This window comes from Lontra canadensis, unplaced genomic scaffold, assembly GCF_010015895.1.
Source record: "Lontra canadensis isolate GAN:19392208 unplaced genomic scaffold, GSC_riverotter_1.0 scaffold14, whole genome shotgun sequence".
Classification (NCBI taxonomy): domain Eukaryota; kingdom Metazoa; phylum Chordata; class Mammalia; order Carnivora; family Mustelidae; genus Lontra; species Lontra canadensis.
Genome location: NW_022631008.1, coordinates 11,094,113 through 11,115,915, shown reverse-complemented (window position 1 = coordinate 11,115,915; position 21,803 = coordinate 11,094,113). Strand labels below are relative to the sequence as shown.

The following is a 21,803-nucleotide window of genomic DNA, read 5'->3' as shown; positions in this document are numbered from 1 at the left end:
AAAAAAAAAATGTGCTTTTCTGTTTTCATTCGTATCTAGGCCAATAAGTCCTCTTTTGGATCAAAACACTCCTGACTTCACTACCTTTTGTTCAGTTGGAGAATGGCTACAAGCTATTAAGATGGAAAGGTATAAAGATAACTTCACAGCCGCTGGCTACAACTCCCTTGAATCAGTGGCCAGGATGACTATCGAGTAAGTTGAATCTCTCAGAATTCTATTTAAGCATATATTATGTACAATCTGAGCTTTATACATCAGGTCATCTGCCATATATAAAAGAGAAGTAAACCACGAATCAGGGAGAAAAGCATCTCTTTAATAAGTGCCTATTATGTGCCAGGCATTGTGCTAAATAGACCTTTGAAGTTGTAGTCCATTTTTAAACTCTCATAGCAATAATTTTAAGACAATAGTGTTATACACAACAAGGTGCAGGCTCAGAGAATGTAAATATTTTCCCAAACCGACTCAACTAGTAAGTGGTAATTCGTTTGTCTCTATAGACAGTGTTCTAAACACCACACCATGAGCCTTCCTCTTTCCTTAACCACTGTATCATTTGGGTGCCTACTCATTAAAGAAAGAAACTTTCTCCATTGCAAAGGAGGATTTCGTTCACCACGTTTTTGTATGACATTAAAAACTCAAAGCTTCATTCCCAATACCAAATGCATTTTGACATCCAATAGGATTACTTTCTGAAGAGATCCAAGGCTGCTTAATTCAATTAACTGTAACTGAGAGTTTAGCTTATATTTTGGAAGGTGTGTGATTGACTCATTATTATTTTTTTTAACCTGACGAATGACCTCCTAAAACAACTTTTGAAGTTGCTGTGAACTGGAAGTGAAAAGAACTAAATTTTCATCTCTAGCTCCCAACTGATTATGTGGTCTTAGGAAATCCACTTATCATCTCCAAACATCAGCTTCTTTGGCTGCAACATAACTCACAGGCAATGAAACTCCTCTCGATCAGTGTGTTTGAAAATGGGAAACAGCCTTCAAGGTTCTATGAGCGGATCCATCTTATGTACTGTTGTGTGAAGGGTTTCACATGTTTCAGCTGAGAGAGCCAGCAATCAGCTTCTCTCTCCTGGCATGTCAGGAGGTGGCATCTATGTGAACTTAAGCATGTGCGTGCTATCTCGTTTGGTTTCCTTCTAGTTGCCACATGGGAGAGCTGGCATAAGTATACCCCATCTCTCCAAAGCAATCTACTTCACTGACAAACTAGGATCCTCAAAGTCTTTTTGGACCACGACTATGAAATACTATGCTACTGTACTGTTGCCATCTTTTATCCACTTGCAAATACCTAAGCTCAATCTTCCTGGCTATTAGGAAAAGTAAAACATAGATAGACACAGTTAGTCAATGTCACATTTAAGCTATTAAACATAGGTATTGCACATTTTAGAAAGTAATTTTTTTCTCAAATGTAGTGAAATGATCAAACTGAATCGGAGTCAAGTATACAACCAATAATATGTTCAGAATTACCCTACAATAATGAAACTCAATATAAATCTTTTGGTGATCATCAAAGATTCTTGATTTACTAGAGCCCCAAATGCTTACATTTGCACCACTTCCTCTTATAACCATTATCATATGGTTTCACTTACTTGTGGAGCATAAGGAATAACACAGAGGACATTGGGAGATGAAGAGAAGTGGGTGGGGGGAAATTGGAGGGGGAGACGAACCATGAGAGACTCTACTCTGAGAAACAAACTGAGGGTTTTGGACGGGAGGAGGTTGAGGGGTTGGGTGAGCCTGGTGGTGGGTATTAAGGAGGGCACGTATTGCATGGAGCACTGGTTGTAGTGCATAAACAATGAATTTTGGAACATTGGAAAAAATTAAATTAAAAATATTTAAACTTCACTTAGGTTCAAGAATACCTTGCAAATAACATTTCCTGATCTTACCTTAAGTTAAGAATAATTTTAAGACTTTGATTAATTTTGTCTACAAAATTTCAGATCAGTTTAAAAATAACTTATGGCAGATTGAGAGCCTGAGCAGTTAGGTTCTTGGGAAGGAGCACGCTGATGAAGCTCGCCAGTCTGACCCACTGTAGGAATATGATCATAATACCCAAGACCACTTAGATAAATCTGTTTGCCTCAGATAAACAGAAGATTTAGTTAAAGAGCTGATGACAATTGAGTACCAAATACATTCTTTGTAAGATAACTAACAAAATGCATTTGTCTTTTCCAGAGATGTGATGAGTTTAGGGATCACACTGGTTGGCCATCAGAAGAAAATCATGAGCAGCATTCAGACTATGAGAGCACAAATGCTACATTTACACGGAACTGGCATCCAAGTGTGATAAGCATTTCTCCCTTATGAGGGAGATTATGGATTGAGAGAGAACAGTACTGGCCTTCGGTATATGCATAAGAATGCTGCTAGAAGACAGTTGATGTCCTGGGTCCTTCCTACAGTGAAGAGAAGTTTTAAGAAGCACCTATAGACTTGAACTCCTAAGTGCCACCAGAATATATAAAAAGGGAATTTAGGATCCACCACTGGTGGCCAGGAAAACAGCAGTGACAATAAACAAAGTACTACCTGAAAACATCCAAACACCTTGAGCTCTCTAACCTCCTTTTTATCTTATAGACTTTTTAAAATGTACATAAAGAATTTAAGAAAGAATATATTTGTCAAATAAAATCATGATCTTATTGTTAAAATCAATGAAATATTTTCCTTAAATATGTGATTTCAGACGATTCCTTTTTAAAATCATTTGTGTTTATTCTTCATAAGGACTTTGTTTTAGAAAGTTGTTTATAGCTTTGGACCTTTTTAGTGTTAATCTATGACACATTACTACACTGGGTACCTTTGAAAGAATCTCAAATTAAAAAAAAAAAAAACCAACAAAAAAAAACAAAACAAAAAAAAAAAAACAACCACATAGCATGATTGAAGATATATCTCTGTCAGAACATTGGTATCCTTTTTGTGCCATTTTATTTTGTTTAATCAGTGCTGTTTTGATATCATTTGCTAATTGGCAGGTAGTCACAAAAATGTAAGTTGCCAAGAGCTCTGGTATTTTTTAAAAAGAAATTTTTTTGTAAAGATCAAACAACACACTATCTTTTCAATGAAAAAAGCAATAATGATCCATAAATACTATAAGGCACTTTTAACAGATTGTTTATAGAGTGATTTTACTAGACAGAATTTAATTAAAAAAAAAAAACGCAAATTGTAGGTTTATGACTATAAAAAATTGAGGCACTTCATCTAAAGAGTGTTGGTGAAGGCAAGTCTCTGAGAGCAAGAACTATCCAGTGTTACCTAAAATTTAATCCTAGCACATCGAGGTTTTTTTCAATATTGAGACATTAGGAAATTTAGGAGAAATAGTTGACGTATATTTTATATCCTATTCTGTTTAATGCAGTCCAAACACGAATAGAAAGAAGTAAGTTTTATATTAGAACTCTGAAGCAGGAGAAAAGGGGCAGTTCACATTTTCACCTTTCAGAAACAAATCGGCTGCACAGGATATCACCACTGCAGTTTTTAAAAAGCCTTTTATTTGTGAACACTGATGTCAGAAGCTTATTAAATGAAAGAACTCTTTTTACCGTGTACGGAAGAGGTGAAGGATCTGGCTTTTTTTTTTTTTTTTAAGCTTTATTTATTAAACCATATTATTTGATTACTGTGTTAGAATTTCATAAGCAATAATTAAATGTGTCTTTATAGATATTTCAGGAATGTATGCATATTATGAGTAATGCTTTCGAAGTTACGAAAATCATGAACTACCCCAGAATTGAACTGTTGTACTTCCAAAGAGAATTGGGCTGTTTATAATGATTTTAATAGAGAAAGATCCCAGGGATCGGTCATAATTGGTCTTGTTTGATAATGTGGGCATCCACAAACAAACAAATAACAGAAACAAAAACCTGTAAATGTTCCTTTGTAAAACTTGTAAATTTTATTTATACTGTCTTGTTTTGTACACACATTTCTCTGTAGTGGGCTCTGAATACATTGAAAATGCACTATATTTTTCTATTTTACTTGCAGAGCATCACAAAAGAACAGGTATTTTCAGTGCTACATAATGTGTTTTCCCACATTTAGGACCAAAGATGGCTATAGAAAAACTCAAATGGATTGCTTCCCAAACCCCTCCCCACCCTTTTTTTTTTCTTTTAAATCACTGTACAGTGTTATTTGATATTTTAATTTATTTTTTGATTGACTAGAAAAATCATTTTAATTTCACTAAAATGTTTTTTGTCCCTAAGGAAAAATAATCTGTAAAATACTTTTAATTAGCATAATACAGTCACCTAGACACTTCCATTTGTAATCTTTGTAATAGACTGTAAATATATTTTTGGAACTATAACACAATGTGCTTGAGGGTTATTTTTCAGTGTCCGCAGTGTATACAAGTGTTTATACTAAGTACAGCACTTTACAATTCTAATCAGTAGCATTGGCCTTTGAGAGAATGAGTGAAAGAGTTTGAGTGAGTGTTCCTAATTCCGTTTGGATTCTAAACTCACTAATAATGAAGTTCTTTTCCTGTTCATAGCTTAAGGTGCTTATTTTTTCTATTAAAATTAAATTAACAAAAAGCCATTCTAGAAATAGAAGACATAGTATGGTACATGCAAACAGTGTCTTTCCTGCTTTTTTCTAGCACTAGATTTATAGTTGATTAGTCTTTCTTGAGTAGAAGGGCAGAATAAAAGTTTTTTTGAGTTTTTTTTCAAAAATAACTTTTTCTTCAGCAATATACCTCATCTGCCTTAAATTTTTTACAGCTCTTTACAGGGAAAGGGGAGAAGGGATGGGAAAGACACACAGCACAATAGGAAGTGTATGAATACATCACTCTCTCGTTCGTAGGTTTCTTTTCCCAATCAACGTTATGATTTTGAAATACATGTATGTGAAACAAATATTCAGAGAAGAAGAATTAACAATGTAATGCTGATTGTAATACTCTCTTCCAGAAAGAGATGAAATGGTATAATGATAAGAATGTACAACTTGCACCTTGAAATCTTTTTTTGATAAATTAGTGCTCAGGGGAGGAAAGGTAGAGAAAGCGAACGTCAAAAATAGAACTCAAAAATTATAAAAATGCAAAAGGAAATGGCCTCCTTGCTTTAACAGAGCCACCTTTTTTAGAATGCTGTCTTCACACTTGACTTGTGTTTTGCATTCAGTACTGAAATAAAAGTAACTTTTATTACATCTGAATCTAACATTTTCTCAGCAATCGATCTGGGCCTTGTTTACTCGACCTGGTGGTTTATGCTTGTCAGAGCACTATTAGTTGAATCATATTGTATACTTATGTAATCTACATTAGCTAGCACTATTTAGGACTATATTTTAATTGCTCCTCTTATCCGTGTTTTTAAGACAATTAAAATGGTGTAATTCACCTCTTTTCTTTCTTTCTTTCTTTCTTTCTTTCTTTCTTTCTTTCTTTATTTATTTTTTTTTTCTTAATTTAGGTAATGCTGATATTCTCGCTTTGGTTTCCTGAGTGGCCAGAACAGTGCTACTCGCTGATGTGCATGTTCAAATAAATTATTGATGTGTATTTTTTTGCTCTATGTGGAGAAATCATGGGGAACTTGGGGCGAGATGTGCTCTTTGTTGGTTGAATTTGTCCCTCCTTGCCTAAGAATTACTACAGGGGTCATCCTTTTATAAGGACAAACTGCTTTTGAACAGTGTCTTCAATGTATCAAGCACAAATAACTCTTTCTTCAACACGAATCGTAAGTCTCTTTTTACCAGCTTAAAATAATAAACAAGTCTATTAGACAATGGAAAGAAAATCCTGTCTCCAATCATTGGCGGGTTCCTTTATGTCCCTTACTCATTTATTTTCTTACACAATATCATGAAAGGAGATGTCTAGAGTAAAGGTTTCATTGAAATATTTCAGTGGACCAATTAGAATACGAAGAAAATTAATAGCCACTGATTCCCTTCATCCTTTTGCACAGTGACTTAATTCCACTCTAATTATTATAGAATAACAAGTTAAGACTGTATCTTCAAAGAGCCCTACTATCAGACATTTCAGTTAAAACCTTTATTGTTCTTTTTTTTTTTTTTAATTGAAACTGCAACTACATGGTACTAATAAGGATATCTGTATGTGAAAGTAAATATTTTGTCATCAGACCCTGACAAACACTTTAGACATCTGATATAAAATGGAAGCCTGGGAAGTTTTGGCATTTAAGATGTTGCAGGATGTGAACAGGGTATCCAGAGCAAATGGAAAAGTAATAAACCCGGTGGTCTGATTGGGTCGCTTGCCATCGACCCTGACTCAGTGATCCTTCCAACTTTCCCCTGCAACACAGAGAACGAAGTGCTCCCTATTTTGCAGCATCGCCATCTTAAGCTCTACATGCTTAACAAATATCTAAACATGTTTTCAAAAATGAGAATAGACTAAGACCAGCTGAGATACTGTCACTGCTTATTACTTGTGCTGGTACTCAGGCTAGGCTGAGCTGAAACACAAGGTTTAATCTTGAAGTCTCGGCTACTCCTAACTAGTCTACAGGCAAAGCTCTTGTGAAGTTCACATGGAGATAATTATGTAGCTCAAAACACTGATGGGCAGTCACATGTGGTCTCTTAAAAGGACTGGATTCGTAAGCAGTACAAAGATACTCTATCCTGCCAGCACGCATTTCCCTGCATAAGTGTAAAGCTATTAAAGATACACACAAGGTCTATCACTAGGTAAGAAATAGATTTGAAACTCACGGTGATCATCAGTAACAATTTCGTTGTTAACTCCTACTTTTACCGTTTGTTTTACATTATTAGCTGCATGAAAACTCAGTCTCGATTTTGAGGAAGGCTGCTGAAAGGAAGACAAGTAAAGCAAAAAGGTGGTCAAATTCTTGAGTGCAAAAGATCATTAACTAACTCCTGATACTAACAAATGAGAAAAGGCAGTGCATGGTGACTGGCAAAGATCCAAGCTGCCCTGAGGGGAACAGCACCCTCACAGTTTATTGTTAATGTTCCCTCAATACCCCTTACCTCCCTCCTCTTCTTGCTCTGGCTAGTACATCTCAGCTTGAAGAATATGGGCAAAAGAATGCAATATTTCAACAGGAGTGCTTCTGTGAGTCTCATCAGATTTAAGTGCTGTAAGGGGATATTTTTTTCAAGTTCAGTGATTGAATGTAATTAAATCTATAATTAAACAATAAAAGACCTCTTCTGATTGACCTTGAGGTTAAAATAAATTTAATTAATTGATCTAATTTAATTGGACCTATTGCACAAAGTTTGGTAGGTAGCAATAAGTAGCTGTAGTGTTCTGTAAGTATGTAACAGCACGAGGAATTCTTGACATGTGTAAAAGTAGTAGGGATTTCTAAATTTCCAGCATTTGATGATTTGGAGATAGTAGCAAATGAGGAGTTGTCTAGTCTCCATAAATAGCAAATAAATCTCAATCAAATATAATCTATGATATGTATATCATCATTTCAAATTTCCTGGGTTTCTACTGCTGAAAATTATCCTTGTTTCCCTTTTGAAATTCACAGCCTTTAATTAAGTATATTTGTGAATTTTATATCAAAATAAAAAATGCACAATATATATTTTTTAAATGAGTGGCTAGTCATAGATCTTATTTGAATGTGCTCATGGGCACCTTTGTTTTTTAAGTAATGTTAAGTCTAGCTTAGTAGAGAACTAATCTATACCATTCAAATCTCACCATTCCGCTATGTAACCAAAGCTAATTAAAGACCATGACTGGACAACAAACTCTAGTAAAACAAACAGAGAAAATTAGACTATATATGTAGAATGAGAGTTCAGATAAGTCACATGCTTTTAAAAATATTTTGCAATACATAGAAATGAGGCAAACAACTCAGGAATGTTTTTTAAGGGGCACTTGGGTGGCTCAATGGGTTAAGTGCCTGCCTTTGGCTCAGGTCATGATCCCAGGGACCTGGAATCCAGCCCCATGTTGGGCTCCCTGCTCAGCAGAGAGCCTGCTTCTCCCTCGCCCTCTACCTGCCGCTCCCCCTGCTTATGCCCTCTCTCTCTCTCTCTTTCTGTGTGTCAAATAAATAAACAAATCTTTTTAAAAACAGAATGCTTTTTAAAGTGATGAATTTGCAGACTCTTACTACACTGCTCGGATAGACTCTGAAGCAAATTAAAAGAGAAAGTCGTAAGTTTAACCTGATATCTCTCTGTCAATTTGCTATAGAGACACACACTGCTAACATTGAAAACCGGACAGAATACGAGGCTAAAATGTGTTCTTTCCAAAGGAAAAAGACACACACATTTTTTCAGCTCTAGTGTTTGCACAAGTGTTTTCAAGTCTCTGCTGGGCATGGGATCTGGGACCACACACTACTGTAATTCTGTGTTTTCACTAGAATTCTGTTGTTCACACTAACAAGCTGTGTGTGTACTCACCAGGACCCAACTTAACAGAAAAAAACAGCAGGAACCTGATGCCACAAACAGACCTGGTGAGCTCTACCTGACAAAAGGACGGAAATTACCACAGGGGCTGTTCCTGCCAGTTCAATGACAGCATTCTTCCCCAAAAAAAAAAAAAAAAAAAGTGCCACCTCTTAGGTCAGTTGTGGTGTGGGGCCAGCCGAACATGGAGCAACTAAATCTCCCCTGATCTACTAATAAAACAAAGCCAGCAAACACCCAATAATGCTAGTCTTCAGATTTGGAAGTGTGTATCAAAGGCAGGGATAAGTTACAGGAAGCCGAGAGTCAGGAGAAGCTGAGTTTGATGGGAGAGGCAATGTAGAGCTCTTGGCAATTCTGACCAGAAAAAGGATGTGGTGGGAATGAAGTCTGAGGGACCACAGTCTGGCAGGGGTGCCTGACATACGAATTAATTCCTCTTTATTTCTGGATCAGAGCCATAGACTATCCTCTCTGCCTCCATACCTTTACTCCTTTTTCACATTCCCTCTTACTTTTCCAAGTGGGGGAAATTCCTCTCTTCAAGACGCATCTCAAAAGTTCCTTCCTCCAAGTCTTCACTTCCTGACACCAAGGAGCCAGAATCATCCTTCTTGTGCTTTGCTTATGCTGTTGTGCTGTGGTTCTCCCACTGAGCTCTGTCAGATTATTTGTATGTGTGTCTCTCCCACTGGATCAAGTACTCTTGGAGGGCAGAAGCCAAATGGAAATCTTTGTTTTACGTCCTTTGGGACTGAGCCGTTTCTGGCACTCAGTAGACACTCTATAAATATTTTAGAATCCTTGAAGTGCAAATTAATTCAAATTGGTTTCTTCTTAAAAGGTAGTAAGGATCAGGTGCTCTGAAGAATGAATGGGGTGCAGTGAAGGTGGTAGTAAACCAGGTGCTGACGGAGAAAACTAATTTCAGAGCACGGATGGCTGCTCCTGTGAGAGGCCGGGGCAGCAGGGGCAGCAGGGACAGCCCAAGGGACCCCGCAGAGGAGCACGGAGACACGGACCCGTGTGAGAAAGGGAGGCAGACAGAGCTGATTAGTAAGCAAGACCAGGAGGTACCCAATGTAGGCTCTTCCAGCTGTTGGAAAGGAGGAGGTATCACTGGTTATAAATAACAGAGCAAGAGTAAAGAGGGACTTGAAATCAAGCACAAGAAATTGGACTTGATGAGAGAAACAATGAAGGGCTATTTACCAATATCTTGTTTGATGAGGCAAAGGCATGGAAAAAAAAAATTTTTAAGGAACAGTAATCTGCAAAAATAAATGAGATGTGATTATGACTAATTAAAAATCAGGCTTAGACAAGAGAAAAGAGTATTTTTCTTCTTCTCTAATGAAAACACCCCTCACTCCAGCTCTCAAACTCAAGACAGCATCAGTAAATCTAGAGTTAAGTAAATATATTATAAAGTGGACCTTCGTAAGCCAAGCTGGAAGTCTTCTTACCATTTACATTATGAAGAGGCAGCCATGGTAGGCAACAGCAGAGGTTTGAAAGACAGACCACATGGGACTAATTCTTGTCACGACAGGTGCAACGTGGGGTGAATGATTTAATTTCTCTGTTTCCCTCTTCCTATCTTACTTGTAAAACAGGTATAAAGAGTACCCACTCGAAGAGTTATGGAGGGGCCCTGGGTGGCTCAGTGGGTTAAGCCTCTGCCTTTGGCTCAGGTCACGATTTCAGGATCCAGGGATCAAGTCCAGCATCAGGCTCTCTGCTCAGCCTGGAATCTTCTTCCCTCTCTCTCTCTGCCTGCCTCTCTGCCTATTTGTGATCTCTGCCTATCAAATAAATAAATAAAATCTTAAAAAAAAGAGTTGTCGGATTTGTTAATTGATAGTTGGAAAGTACTTATACAATAAGTACTCAATACATGTTAGCTCTTATCATTTCTTTGGGAGATATTTTTGCCTATATTTCAAATTATCTGTCTAACAAACACTTATGAACACATTTTTGTGAGTTCTGACCTAACAGACAAAGGTATTTTAGAATATAAATTCTATGTTTTTTTTTCCCAAATTTTTTGTCCGTACCCTTTTCTCAGTTTTTTTCTTTTTTAAATCACCACTAACCATATCTCTTAAGTCAGTACCGAAAGAGTCAAACTTCACTCATCTGGCCATAAACAATCCTTCACTACATCCAACCGATTTTAACTCTTTGATATTTCTGGAATCTACCACCATTCTCCCAGCCACTGCCCTAAATTAGGTTTTCATCACCTCTCACCTAGACTAATGTCACATCCTCTACTCTGTTTCTCTTCCTCTAATCCTTCTTAATTACAACTTTCAGAGTCATTTCTCTAACACGTGTCTGATCATGTTTTCTCCCAGTTTAAAGACTTTAATGGCCCCTCACTAATTGGAGAATTGCATTCAATTATGTAACATATCATCATCAGTTGGGATCATGCCCGTGTGATCTTCACATTATCACCTCCTGCTGGACTGAACAATTTGTGTCTTTGGCATACAAAGTTCTTTCACACGCCCTTGTCATTAAGAGTTTTCTGAGGAGGGAAAGTGAATCTCTTATTCCTCCTAGTACCTACTGATTCCAACACAGATTTAAAGGCCAAAATAGTTCCTATTCCTATACCTTAAAGCAAGAATATGTAATTACCTTTAAAACAAATACTGAACAAAAATTTAAGTTTGAGGAAAAACACATAATCCCCCTCAATTTATAATTGATATCGATATATCATTTTTTCCACTTTTTATGCATCTTCTTCAATGACTTAAATACACCTCTGGAAACTATAAGACAAAACAGATCATTTAGTTAATAAACATTGCATTCTGAGCTATAGTAGAAGATTGTATCTATATGTTTACATGCTCATTTACATGTTCTTTCATCTAAACATACATTTAAAAATTTGTCTTTGACTTCTATTTATTGAAGAAACTGTGGGTAGATTCCTGCATGGCTTTATTCCACCATCGTGTCTGGAATTAGAAACCTTCTCTAGGGCTCCTGGGTGGCTCAGTTGGCTAAGCGTCTGCCGTTGGATCAGGCCATGATCCCAGGGTCCTGGGACTGAATCCTGAGCATGACTCCCTGCTCAGTAGGGAGTCTACTTTACCTTCTACCCCTCTTCCCCCTGCTTGGGCTCACTCACTCTCACTCTCTCTTGAAAATAAATAAATAGAATCTTAAAAATAAAAAAGGAAACCTTCTCTAATTTTTCTTTACCCAGTTAAGTATTTTACATTGTTCCTTTATCTGTCAATTATGTTGCCTCACAGACAGGAAGTAGAATGTTTGTCCAGCTCACATTTCTATTGCAAAGCGTGGCACAGTCCCCAGCACCTCAGATTGTTAAGACGTGTGTGTTGAGTGATTGAAAGTCATGTGACCCTCAAGCCAGGGGCTCTGATGCTCCAGCAGTTGGTCCCAACCTAAGGCATGAAGACCAATTTTCTGACCTGAGCCCCTTAATCACTCTCATCCTACAATAGTGTATCTCTTCTCAATGTCACAGAGATTTCCCAGATGCTGCCCTGTGCCATTCCTCACACATCTTTATTGACCTTATTTCATCATTATTGACTTTAAAACTATGTATAATCCCATCAGGAGCCTCCAGACCACAGTATCACACACTTTGTACCAACACTTAATTCCGAATGAAATCAGCAGTGGATGGTCACAACTTAATTTTGGATTTGATAAAGCATCATATTTATATTTAATTAACTGATCACAAACTTTTTTCTTGGGAAACAGATATGCAATTATAACTTCAACATTTCAAAGCACCATTCTGACTAGTAAAAATATGGCAACTGCCATAACTTCTGTATATTTTTTCTACCCATCCTTTACCAAATAATCAACCACTTTACATATTTTCCTAGCCTTACAGCTACTTCTTTCCCTTAGCGAGAGGTCTGTGTGGCCTTTGCACAAAACAATATCATGCTCAATATTTAGCCTGTTCTCTTGACTTTAATATTCTTAAAATGCATACCTTCATGCTTTATCACTTGTTTGTGTAAGTCGAGTTAAATAGGCTAAACCTGTGCTTCTATGATTCTTACTCTATCTTTGTTATCCGCTCCCACTGCAGCAGTAGACCCTGTTACCTGCCCAAGCCATGCATCTGGGAAGAAGGCTGAAACGTCTTTGCATCTGATGCCTTTACACATTCAGTATGTTAATGATAAGAGCTGAAATCTGCTACTAGAAACGTGCATTTAATTACATGCTTTGGCCATCATTTAAGAGTAAATATATTATTGTGTTTCTTATTTTCTTTCCTTCTTTTATAAATAGAGACTTAATTTACTATTATAGTGGTGCGAATTTTCTCTATGCATGAGCTGTTGCCCTGGAGTTTCTGCAAGGGATCTTCCTTCCCATATATTTCCCTAGCATTGCCTAGAGGCTGAATAAATAGTGTTTGCACATGGTAGGTGCTAACCAATAATTTTGACTAAATGAACAACGATGTAGTTGCCATTGGGGCTAAAAAAAAAATACATTTGAAGTTTAACTGAAATACGATCTTTTACCTGCTTGATAGTATCTCAATTTTGACTAAGTTTTAACTACCATCATGTGTAACTTCATATAAATGTAACATCAACAAAGAATCTTCACACTTGGAAAGGATAAATTGAGAACCAGGTTGGAGGGGAAATTGAGAAGCTCTCATTTGTAGAAATATTAGCCCTGGTTTCATCATTTACTGATTCCTTAACTTTCGCAGAACAATTCAAATCTATGAAACTCTGTCTTCTTATTCGTCAGACTGGATATATCTGCCTTCTTTTTCCATAATAGCAGTTTTATGAAGACCATATAAAATTAGGAAGACAAATGAGATTTAAATAATATAGATCAAGTTTTAAATTCAAATTATGATGATTTTATTTTGAGTTGAATTTGAGATGCTATCATCTTGCCAAGTTCTGTACAATTTTCTGTTAGCCTAGCAAGTTCTAAATAAATGTGCGTAGCAAAAGATATTGATAGTTTCTTATTTATTCACGATTTTGGTATATTTTCTTCTGGTCCGGATTGGTAGTTCCTAAAATCCTCATGACTGTTCCAAGTGTCCTGACTTGGACATTATCTAAATCCCTCCACTTTGCTTTCACTTTGTGGCTTCCTGTCAAACAAAGGAGCAAATTCAAGGTGTTTTCTTGTTTTTCGTTTTGTAGCTTCTAAAGCTCCCTACAATCTTGCAGCATGTTACCTAAAAGGTATCCTAATCCCATAAACTCTAAATCATACCCTCTACTCTCCAAACTACATACCATTTTCCTGTTCTTACAGCCCACCTGGAGTTTCTCAGTCATCAAGAATTCTGTATGTTGGCCCCTAGGTTATGGGACCCACACACATGTGAGCTGCCTAACTTTAACAACTGTAACTTTGGCAGGAGTAAAGGATGTTTCCTTGTTCAGTAGTGTTCCGGGGTACAGTAAATTTTGATTTCTCTATTTTAATTTTGTTGGCTTAGCACTGTGTGGAGAATGTTAGATAATGTTATTCTCTCGAGTTTGCTCATCCTGAACTGTCAGCCACAGGACTAGAACCAAACATCTAGAGTTGAAACCATATGACTACAGTTGGGTCAACATTGCTCCTATGTTCTGTTTCATTTTCGAGATTCATTACTTGGATGTCAATATTCACATTGAACTCCATCATGGCAGGCCTTTTCTGGCCCTTCTCACTGTGTTTCAGATGATCTCGAAGTCAAGTAAGAAGATGACTGGTATTTAGGGGGCTATTTTTTGCTTTGTTTTGTTTCTGGTTACTCTTGGATCTTCAAACGGCTCATTCTGTTTAAAATAAAATAGATTACACTGCTGCTTTTTTATTTTAATGTATTTCAGACAGGTAGAAATGTGTGTGCGTGGGTATAAATAGCAATGCTTTAAAGCTAACCATTTCAAGACTATTGTGACTGGATAAGTGAATCCATAAATGTTATTGAGACCGAAGAAATACATTTCAAAGAATTACTGAGGTAAGCTCCGGTATACTTGGTAGTTTCTCCATCTTTGACAAAATTATAATTATTATCATGGGCAGATCCATATAATTTTTTTACAATATATGGCATATTTTGTCTTGATTTGCATTTTGCAGTTCCCTAAAAATTGCCTGCAATTCTGTTTCTCAAAACTCCCACCTTTGGTTATCAAATGTGTGGCATCTTTTTCTCAATTTAACATTTCAAAATCTGATGGCAAAAGGGGACAGTAGTCCCTGTTTGTGTTTCCAAAGTAGATGTGTTAAATTGTTACCTTCCTGGGATTCCAAGACATGACAATTAAGTCTCTTCTGTTCTCAGTCAAATTATAACAAGTCTGAGCAAGGTAGACTCCCGCACTTACTTGCACTTGCCTGGAGGGAAAGGTGAGTACTGTTTGTGAATGAAGAAGGTAAAAAACTCTTTTGTTTCTTCTTTCAGGGTCTATCCACTAACGGTGATGTGACCTTGGGCTGGTTACAGAATCACGATTTGGCTCATTTTCTTTTCTGTTAAAATAAAAATGATAAATAATACCTGTTTTGTAAATTTGCTCCTAAAGTGTAGACCTTAGAAGCATGCCTGGTGGTTACTATTTTAATCATTAAGCTTTGTGATTAAAGAACCTTCAGTATTTATAAGTTAAGGGACAGGAACCCATCAGAGGATGGTTTGCCACATTTTAAATATCCAAAAAGGTTCTCTGAAAGCAACTTAAATGCTAAGCATTTCATTAGGCCTCATAGCCCTCTGCCTATGGAAGAGTTAATGATAAAAGATGTAGAGAACCCAAAAAGTAGCTGTAGAGAACTTTTCAAAGAAGGGTCTATACCTGAGTATGTAGATTTCTGGAGTCAAGCTAAACTTTTGGAAGAAAACCTGCTTAGGCACTACCTTAGGGCAAACAATGTGAACTGTAGATTTCTTAAACCTCTTCCTAATCAGTTGCAAATGAGACAATTGCACAGATATTGGAGCAAGACACACTTTGCTTATGGTACGGACTTGGCCACTCACTCACCGTGATTTTGAGGAATCCCCTCAAACTATTTGAGTCCTGGGATCAAGCCCCATGATGGGTTCCTTGCGCAGTGGGGAGTCTGCTTCTCCCTCTGCCTGCCTCTCCTCCTGCTTGTGCTCACTCTTTCTCTCTCTGACAAATAAATTAATACAATTTTTTAAATAAAAAATATAATCAGGATACCAAATTTTTAATGATGTAGCAAAATATTTTAATTACTCTGAATTGATGCTTAGCATTTTCTAAAATTCACCTAACCTCACAGAGGGGAGAAAAAGTCAAGGTGAAAGAGATTAAAAGCCAATTATTTGTGGAAGCAGAGGTATATTGCTGCAATGCACACACCCACACACCCACACAGAAGTCAGCTCATTGAACAGGGTGTTTGTGAGTACATAGGATAAGCTGGTGTGTATAATGCAATCCAATACCGCTGGTAGTGTGGATAATAGTTTAATTCTCTATCAGGACTTGATATTAATAGTGATGAAATGTAAGGCAAAGAATGAGAAATGCCTAATTACTATTTTTATACTTAATGTCCCCTTTTGCCCCAATTCCCTTTCTTTTTAATACTACTACTACCTATTGAAAGTTAATTTTCAAGAAAATATAGCAACAGCCTGCCTTTCTAAAACTGCATAGGTTTACAAAACCCATTTCTTTCCTATTTTCTAAATAGCTGTAGGCAGAATCATGAAAATTACAGAAAAACACAATCTCCCTCTACTTTATCTTGATATGCATTCTATATTGTGTCACCAGCAGGAAAAATAATATCTTGCCTTCATGCACAGTTCAGCATATAAAAGGTAATCTATTTGAATAACTATGCAAAGAGCTTCAGCTAAGCAATGAAATGTAAGTCAAGAAAGTATATACACCTAATCCTTCTAGGAATGTTTCAAAATGGGAGCATGTAAACTTCTAGCTGGATGGCAGGCGGTGATCAAACTTACAGTTCTGGCCAGGCTACTGTGGTACTGGACAAAATCTACATTGAAATATTGGGAAAAGTTAAAAAAAAAAAAAAAAGAAACGCTTTCAGTAGTTTGACTTTTCTGCTTTTCTTCAAAAATATGAATCAAAGTATTGCCGTGATTTCTATATTGTAGAACTCCAATGGTGAAGTCCTGCATTTTTGGAAGCATTTCTACCTATTTACCAAGTTTTTGGTGTAGAATGTTTTCTAATTTCTTTCTTTCATCTGCAGGACAGCAGTTGAGGCTTGCTTGAAATAATTTATTTTTTAAAACTTTCAGTGTCTTAACTATTTCTGAGGGAAAAGCCTTGTGAACTTACTTGTAGGGCTCTTAGAGAAGAAGAAGGAAACAGAGTTGGCCTTATTTTTTATTTTTTAAAAAAGATTTTATTTATTTGAGAGAGACAGCGAGAGAGGGACCACAAGCAGAGGGAGTGGGAGAGGGAGAAGCAGGCTCCCTGCTGAACAGGGAGCCCCATGTGGGGTTCGATCTCATGACCTGAGCAGAAGGCAGATGCTTAATGACTAAGCCACCCAGGCGCTCCTGGCCTTATTTTTTAAATAACCAAAATAATTACGTAAGCAAATAAATTACATGGTATTAGGTTACCTAAGATCATCTTGACAGAAGTACAATTTCTGCATTTTACCTCATGTAATTTTCATAAAACTATCAGGAAACATTTACACATTGCTTAACTGTCTTTAGAGATGAATAGAAGCATAACTGGTCAAAGCCCTTCCAATAACTAGCAATTCTCACACCTATCACCAGATTGGGAATCATTTATCATAAACCTTGAGGGATCCTGGAATTAAACCAAAACAAAACAAAGAAAAAAAACAATTAATTTTACTTTAAAAAAGTATAGGAGAATAGCCTTCTCATTTATATTTAGAACCAGAGTTCCCATTGTTTAATAAGCTATGCATAAAATATTTTCTGTGATTACCTAAACCCAAGCATTCTAATTCTCTTGCCAGTCTCATAACTGCTTGCACCCCAGTCATGCCTTCTGTAGCAGGCTTGGTTCTGTTGCTCACACAGGTTGAAATCTTGCCTGATAGAAATATCTTAATTTTAATTTTTAATTTGCCACTTTACTTGGATATTACTTCAAACCAAAGCCAAAACTCATAGTCAGAAGGCAACCCCAAATAATTTAGCCTAAATGTCTGCTTGAGTGTGAATAACTTTAGTTTGCAAACTGGTGTTACGTATCAAAGGAGAGCAGAGCCTAGGACTGAGTTCTCCCAGTTCACATTTAAGCTTGTAATTCCCAAATCTGGACACACAGAAGAATTCCCTGGGGGTCTTTTAAAAATATTAATGCCTTGCTCCCATCAGCAGCATCTTGATATAATTTGTTGGGGGCTGCAATCTACATATGGGGATTATTATTATTGTTATTTTTTATTTTGATCCAGGTGATTTTATTATGCAGCAAAGTTTGGGAGGTGAATCAGCGGTGCTGATGTGGAATGTGGATTTACAGGCTCTGGGATGGACCAGAATAGCACTCTCAGCTCTTTCCTCACTTAAAAGAAATCTTATAAATGATGATTGTTTGCAAGTTTCCTTTCCATTCCCACCCCTCATAACCTCAGGGAAAATGAAACAGTTGCCTCTGTCTCGTGATTTTTCATAAAGCTTTAGACATGTCTACAATTGGGGAATGTATGGGGAACGATATTCATCTTATTTATGTTAATCCTCCTTAGCCAAGAAATGGGAAGTTGAGATCATCCCTCTGGATCAGCAGAAATGTGTTTATCATTGCCATAAAATTGTTTGGAGGCAATTTGAATACATTCTTCAGGTTTGTAAAAGATTCACGAAATAGCACTGTATTTCCCTGTGGGTCATTCTATACCATGTAGAATACCAAAGGCTATGACCAAAAAAAGAAAAAAAAAAAGATTCCCAATGTTATTATTTCAGAATTCTAAGTGATTCTGTATGAGTACACCAATTTAACTCTATAGTAGTCATCATGATTTTGCCTCTTCATGGAAAATATTTTCAGCTCTATCTCATCAGCGGAATTTTCAAATAAATGGCAAGTTTCAGATATGTAATAATAGGGCTTTGTAATATCTTCACAAAATGCAGAAGTACTCATAAAGTTTGTCTGATTTTTATTAGACACTTAAGGTAAATATGTCTTTAGAACAATTTTAGAAGGACAAAAATGGGACAAAGATATTTCCATAGATTTCATAGTACTGATAGTGGTTTGTGATTTCTGATATTTTAAATATTAGAAGTGTTCTTTAGCTATATATAATCAATAGTACAAATTTTTTTCAGTCTCTAAAACTTTTGTTTTTATTTATTTATTTGAGTATAGTTGACACACAATGCTGCATTAGTTTCAGGTGTATAACATAGTGATTCAAAATCTTTCTACATTATGCTGTGTTCACCACAAGTGTGGCTACCATGTGTTCACCATACAATGCTGTTACAGTTTCATAGACTTTAATCCTTCTGCTGTGCTTTTTATTCCTGTCTTATTTATTCCTTAATTGGAACCTTGTGTCTCCTTTTCTCCTTCACCCATTTTACCCATCCTGCACCCTCCTTCCCTCTGGCAAATTTAATTTATTAACTATATCAGGAGCTCTGGAGCTTACCTGTTTTCCTTCTTTTCTTAACTAGGATTAACTAGTATTAACCAAGCATAGTTTCCAAATATATTTAAATAATCAGTAATAAAAATAATAATGGTTAGTGGTCTATTAACAATAATAATAGTTAACATTTTGCCAGGAATATGCTAAACACAGTACATGAATTATTTCAGTTATGTCTTCTAAAGTTCAGAAAAGCAAGAATTTTTATTATCTCTACTTCCTAGATGTGGAAATAAGATTAGGGAGATTAAGTGATTTTCCCTAGTTATACACAGAATAAACCATAGGAGCCAGGATTCAAACCTAGGTAAATTATCTCCAGAATCCATGCTCACTGTAACATAATACAATTAACACAAGAGCTTAAGGAAATGTGTAAACATCTAAACATCCTGAAGGAAAAATTAAAAGCCAGTCACTATTTATTGGCCCATGTGATATGTTGTTCAGATATTTAGAAATATGAATATACATGGATTGTATTTTTAATCAAATACTTGCTATCACTTACATGCAGTCTTTATTTTTACATAAATGGATTGATAGTTAACAAAAATCCAAAAGTTTTTTTGTTGTTGTTTTCGGAATAAATACATACACATTTTAAATACTAAACACTATGTGAATAGTCAGCATCTGGATATATATTAGTGAAACTCAAAAAATAAAAACTTATATATTAAATAGAAGAATATTTGTTGCCCATTTCGGGTGTAAACCTCACATCCCCCCTTCACCCTCTTATTACCTGACAATCAAAGTATATCAGGGACCAGGCTCTTTAGAACATCAAACTCAAACAGCTTAACCCATAACTGATCACTTTCAAAGACTTTCAATTAAAAAAAAGCCAAACAATGTTAGGCTTTTCTTATAGGTACATTCACAAGGTGATATATGTTCTGATGTGCTAAGACAATGCCTAGAATTCAACAGTTGCTCTTGTATATTATTGCCATTCCATAATTGCTGCTAGAAATTGGCATACATTTTAGATGGAATGTTTAATATGCTAATTGTCTATAAATTCTAAAAAGAAGAGCTACCATTTAAAAATGAATTCATGGGGCACCTGGGTGGCTAGTGGGTTAAGCCTCTGCCTTCTGCTCAGGTCATGATCCCAGGGTGCAGGATCGAGCCCCGCATCGGGCTCTCAGCTCAATGGGAGCCTGCTTCCTCCTCTCTCTCTGCCTGCCTCTCCGCCTACTTGTGATCTCTGTCTGTCAAATAACTAAATAAAATCTTTAAAAAAAATAAACAAAAATAAATAAAAATGAATTCATTACATTTTGGATACAGATTGAAAAATGATATCAGAAGTAGTGATAAACATAAACAGAGTTGCAAGAACAAAAATTATCCGTAATTCAGAGATCTGTAATGCTGGGGTGGTAAAGGCTGCTGAAAACACACACACACACACACACACACACACACATACTCATACATATTCAGAACAGGTAGGAATATGTAGTCTCTTGATGAGAGAATAAAGAGGCATATAAATCTAATAATTAAACGTTGATGGGTATTTATGGCTGACATCATTACATCAGAGCCATCTGTAGGGGAGTGCATTGTTAGACTCAATATGTTGGCATCTTTTTATTTATCATAATTCTTGAGACAGGTACTATCACCATTCTCAGCCCACAAATTGTTCTAGAGCAATTAAGCAACATATTTGGGATCCAATAGGCTTGATAGCTATATTCATCTCTGAAACATCGTGCTCTTCCCTACATCCCACAGTAACTTAAATTACTATTTTTTTTTTTTTTTGGTCTGCTTTCCTGTTTCTAAAGGGGCTCTTGCTGAGCACGAGAGATATACAGGTATATATCCTTTGAATTTTGTCATAAAAGTTTTCAAGAACCATGGAATGTAAATATCTTACACTCTCCATTAAATAATCAAAAAATGTAAATCAAGAAACGCTTTTACTGAAAATGTTCTTTATTGAGGCACCTGGGTGTCTCAGTGAGCCTCTGAGCCTCTACCTTCTGCTCAGGTCATGATCTCAGGTCCTGGGATCTGGGATGGAGCCCTGCATCAGGCTCTCAGCTCAGCAGGAAACCTGCTTCCCCCTCCCCACTTTGCATGCCTCTCTGCCTACTTGTGATCTCTCTCTCTCTGTGTTTCAAATAAATAAATAAAATCTTTTTTTAAAATGATCTTTATTTCAGACTTGTTTAGTGATAGGTTTAGTCTCTCAAATAATTTCCAATTAGAAACATAACAAAATTTGATATCTTGAAGTTCCTAAATTAGAAGTATGGTTTTAAATGTTGAAAGAAATACTTTAATAAACTTCAACAGGCAACATGAAAACATTTTGAAAACTGAATCATCAACAAAAATGACTCCATCCTCCCAGGGGATTCTGGAAAAAACCTAGACCTAGTCTTTCAGGTGCTTGGAGGAATGATGATTTCTGTTATTTGGAGAAGAAAAAGTGGCATAAAACATGAGAAAAAAATCTAAGCAACTTAAAACAGAAACAGCAGAAAAGACTATAGCAACTCTAGAATCATTAATGACAAACACCTAAAATTAATGACACTAGTGCCCTAAGTTGTAGCAGAATCCTGGGTCTCTGCTAATAATTCAAGACTGAAATCCTCAAGAAACACACGA

General features: G+C 36.3%; 1 protein-coding gene across 4 annotated transcripts in view; it reads left to right on the top strand.

Moving 5' to 3' along the window:
* EPHA7 (EPH receptor A7) overlaps positions 1 to 2,899 on the top strand; it is a 166,977-nt gene extending 164,078 nt beyond the window's left edge. For all 4 annotated transcript variants that reach the window (XM_032858146.1, XM_032858145.1, XM_032858144.1 and 1 more), the window contains exons 16-17: positions 40 to 195; positions 2,232 to 2,899. In XM_032858146.1, the coding sequence (XP_032714037.1) occupies positions 40 to 195; positions 2,232 to 2,346 (271 nt within the window). In that variant the 3' untranslated portion in view covers positions 2,347 to 2,899. The remainder of the gene's footprint in view (positions 1 to 39; positions 196 to 2,231) is intronic.
* The last annotated feature ends 18,904 nt before the right edge of the window (positions 2,900 to 21,803 follow it).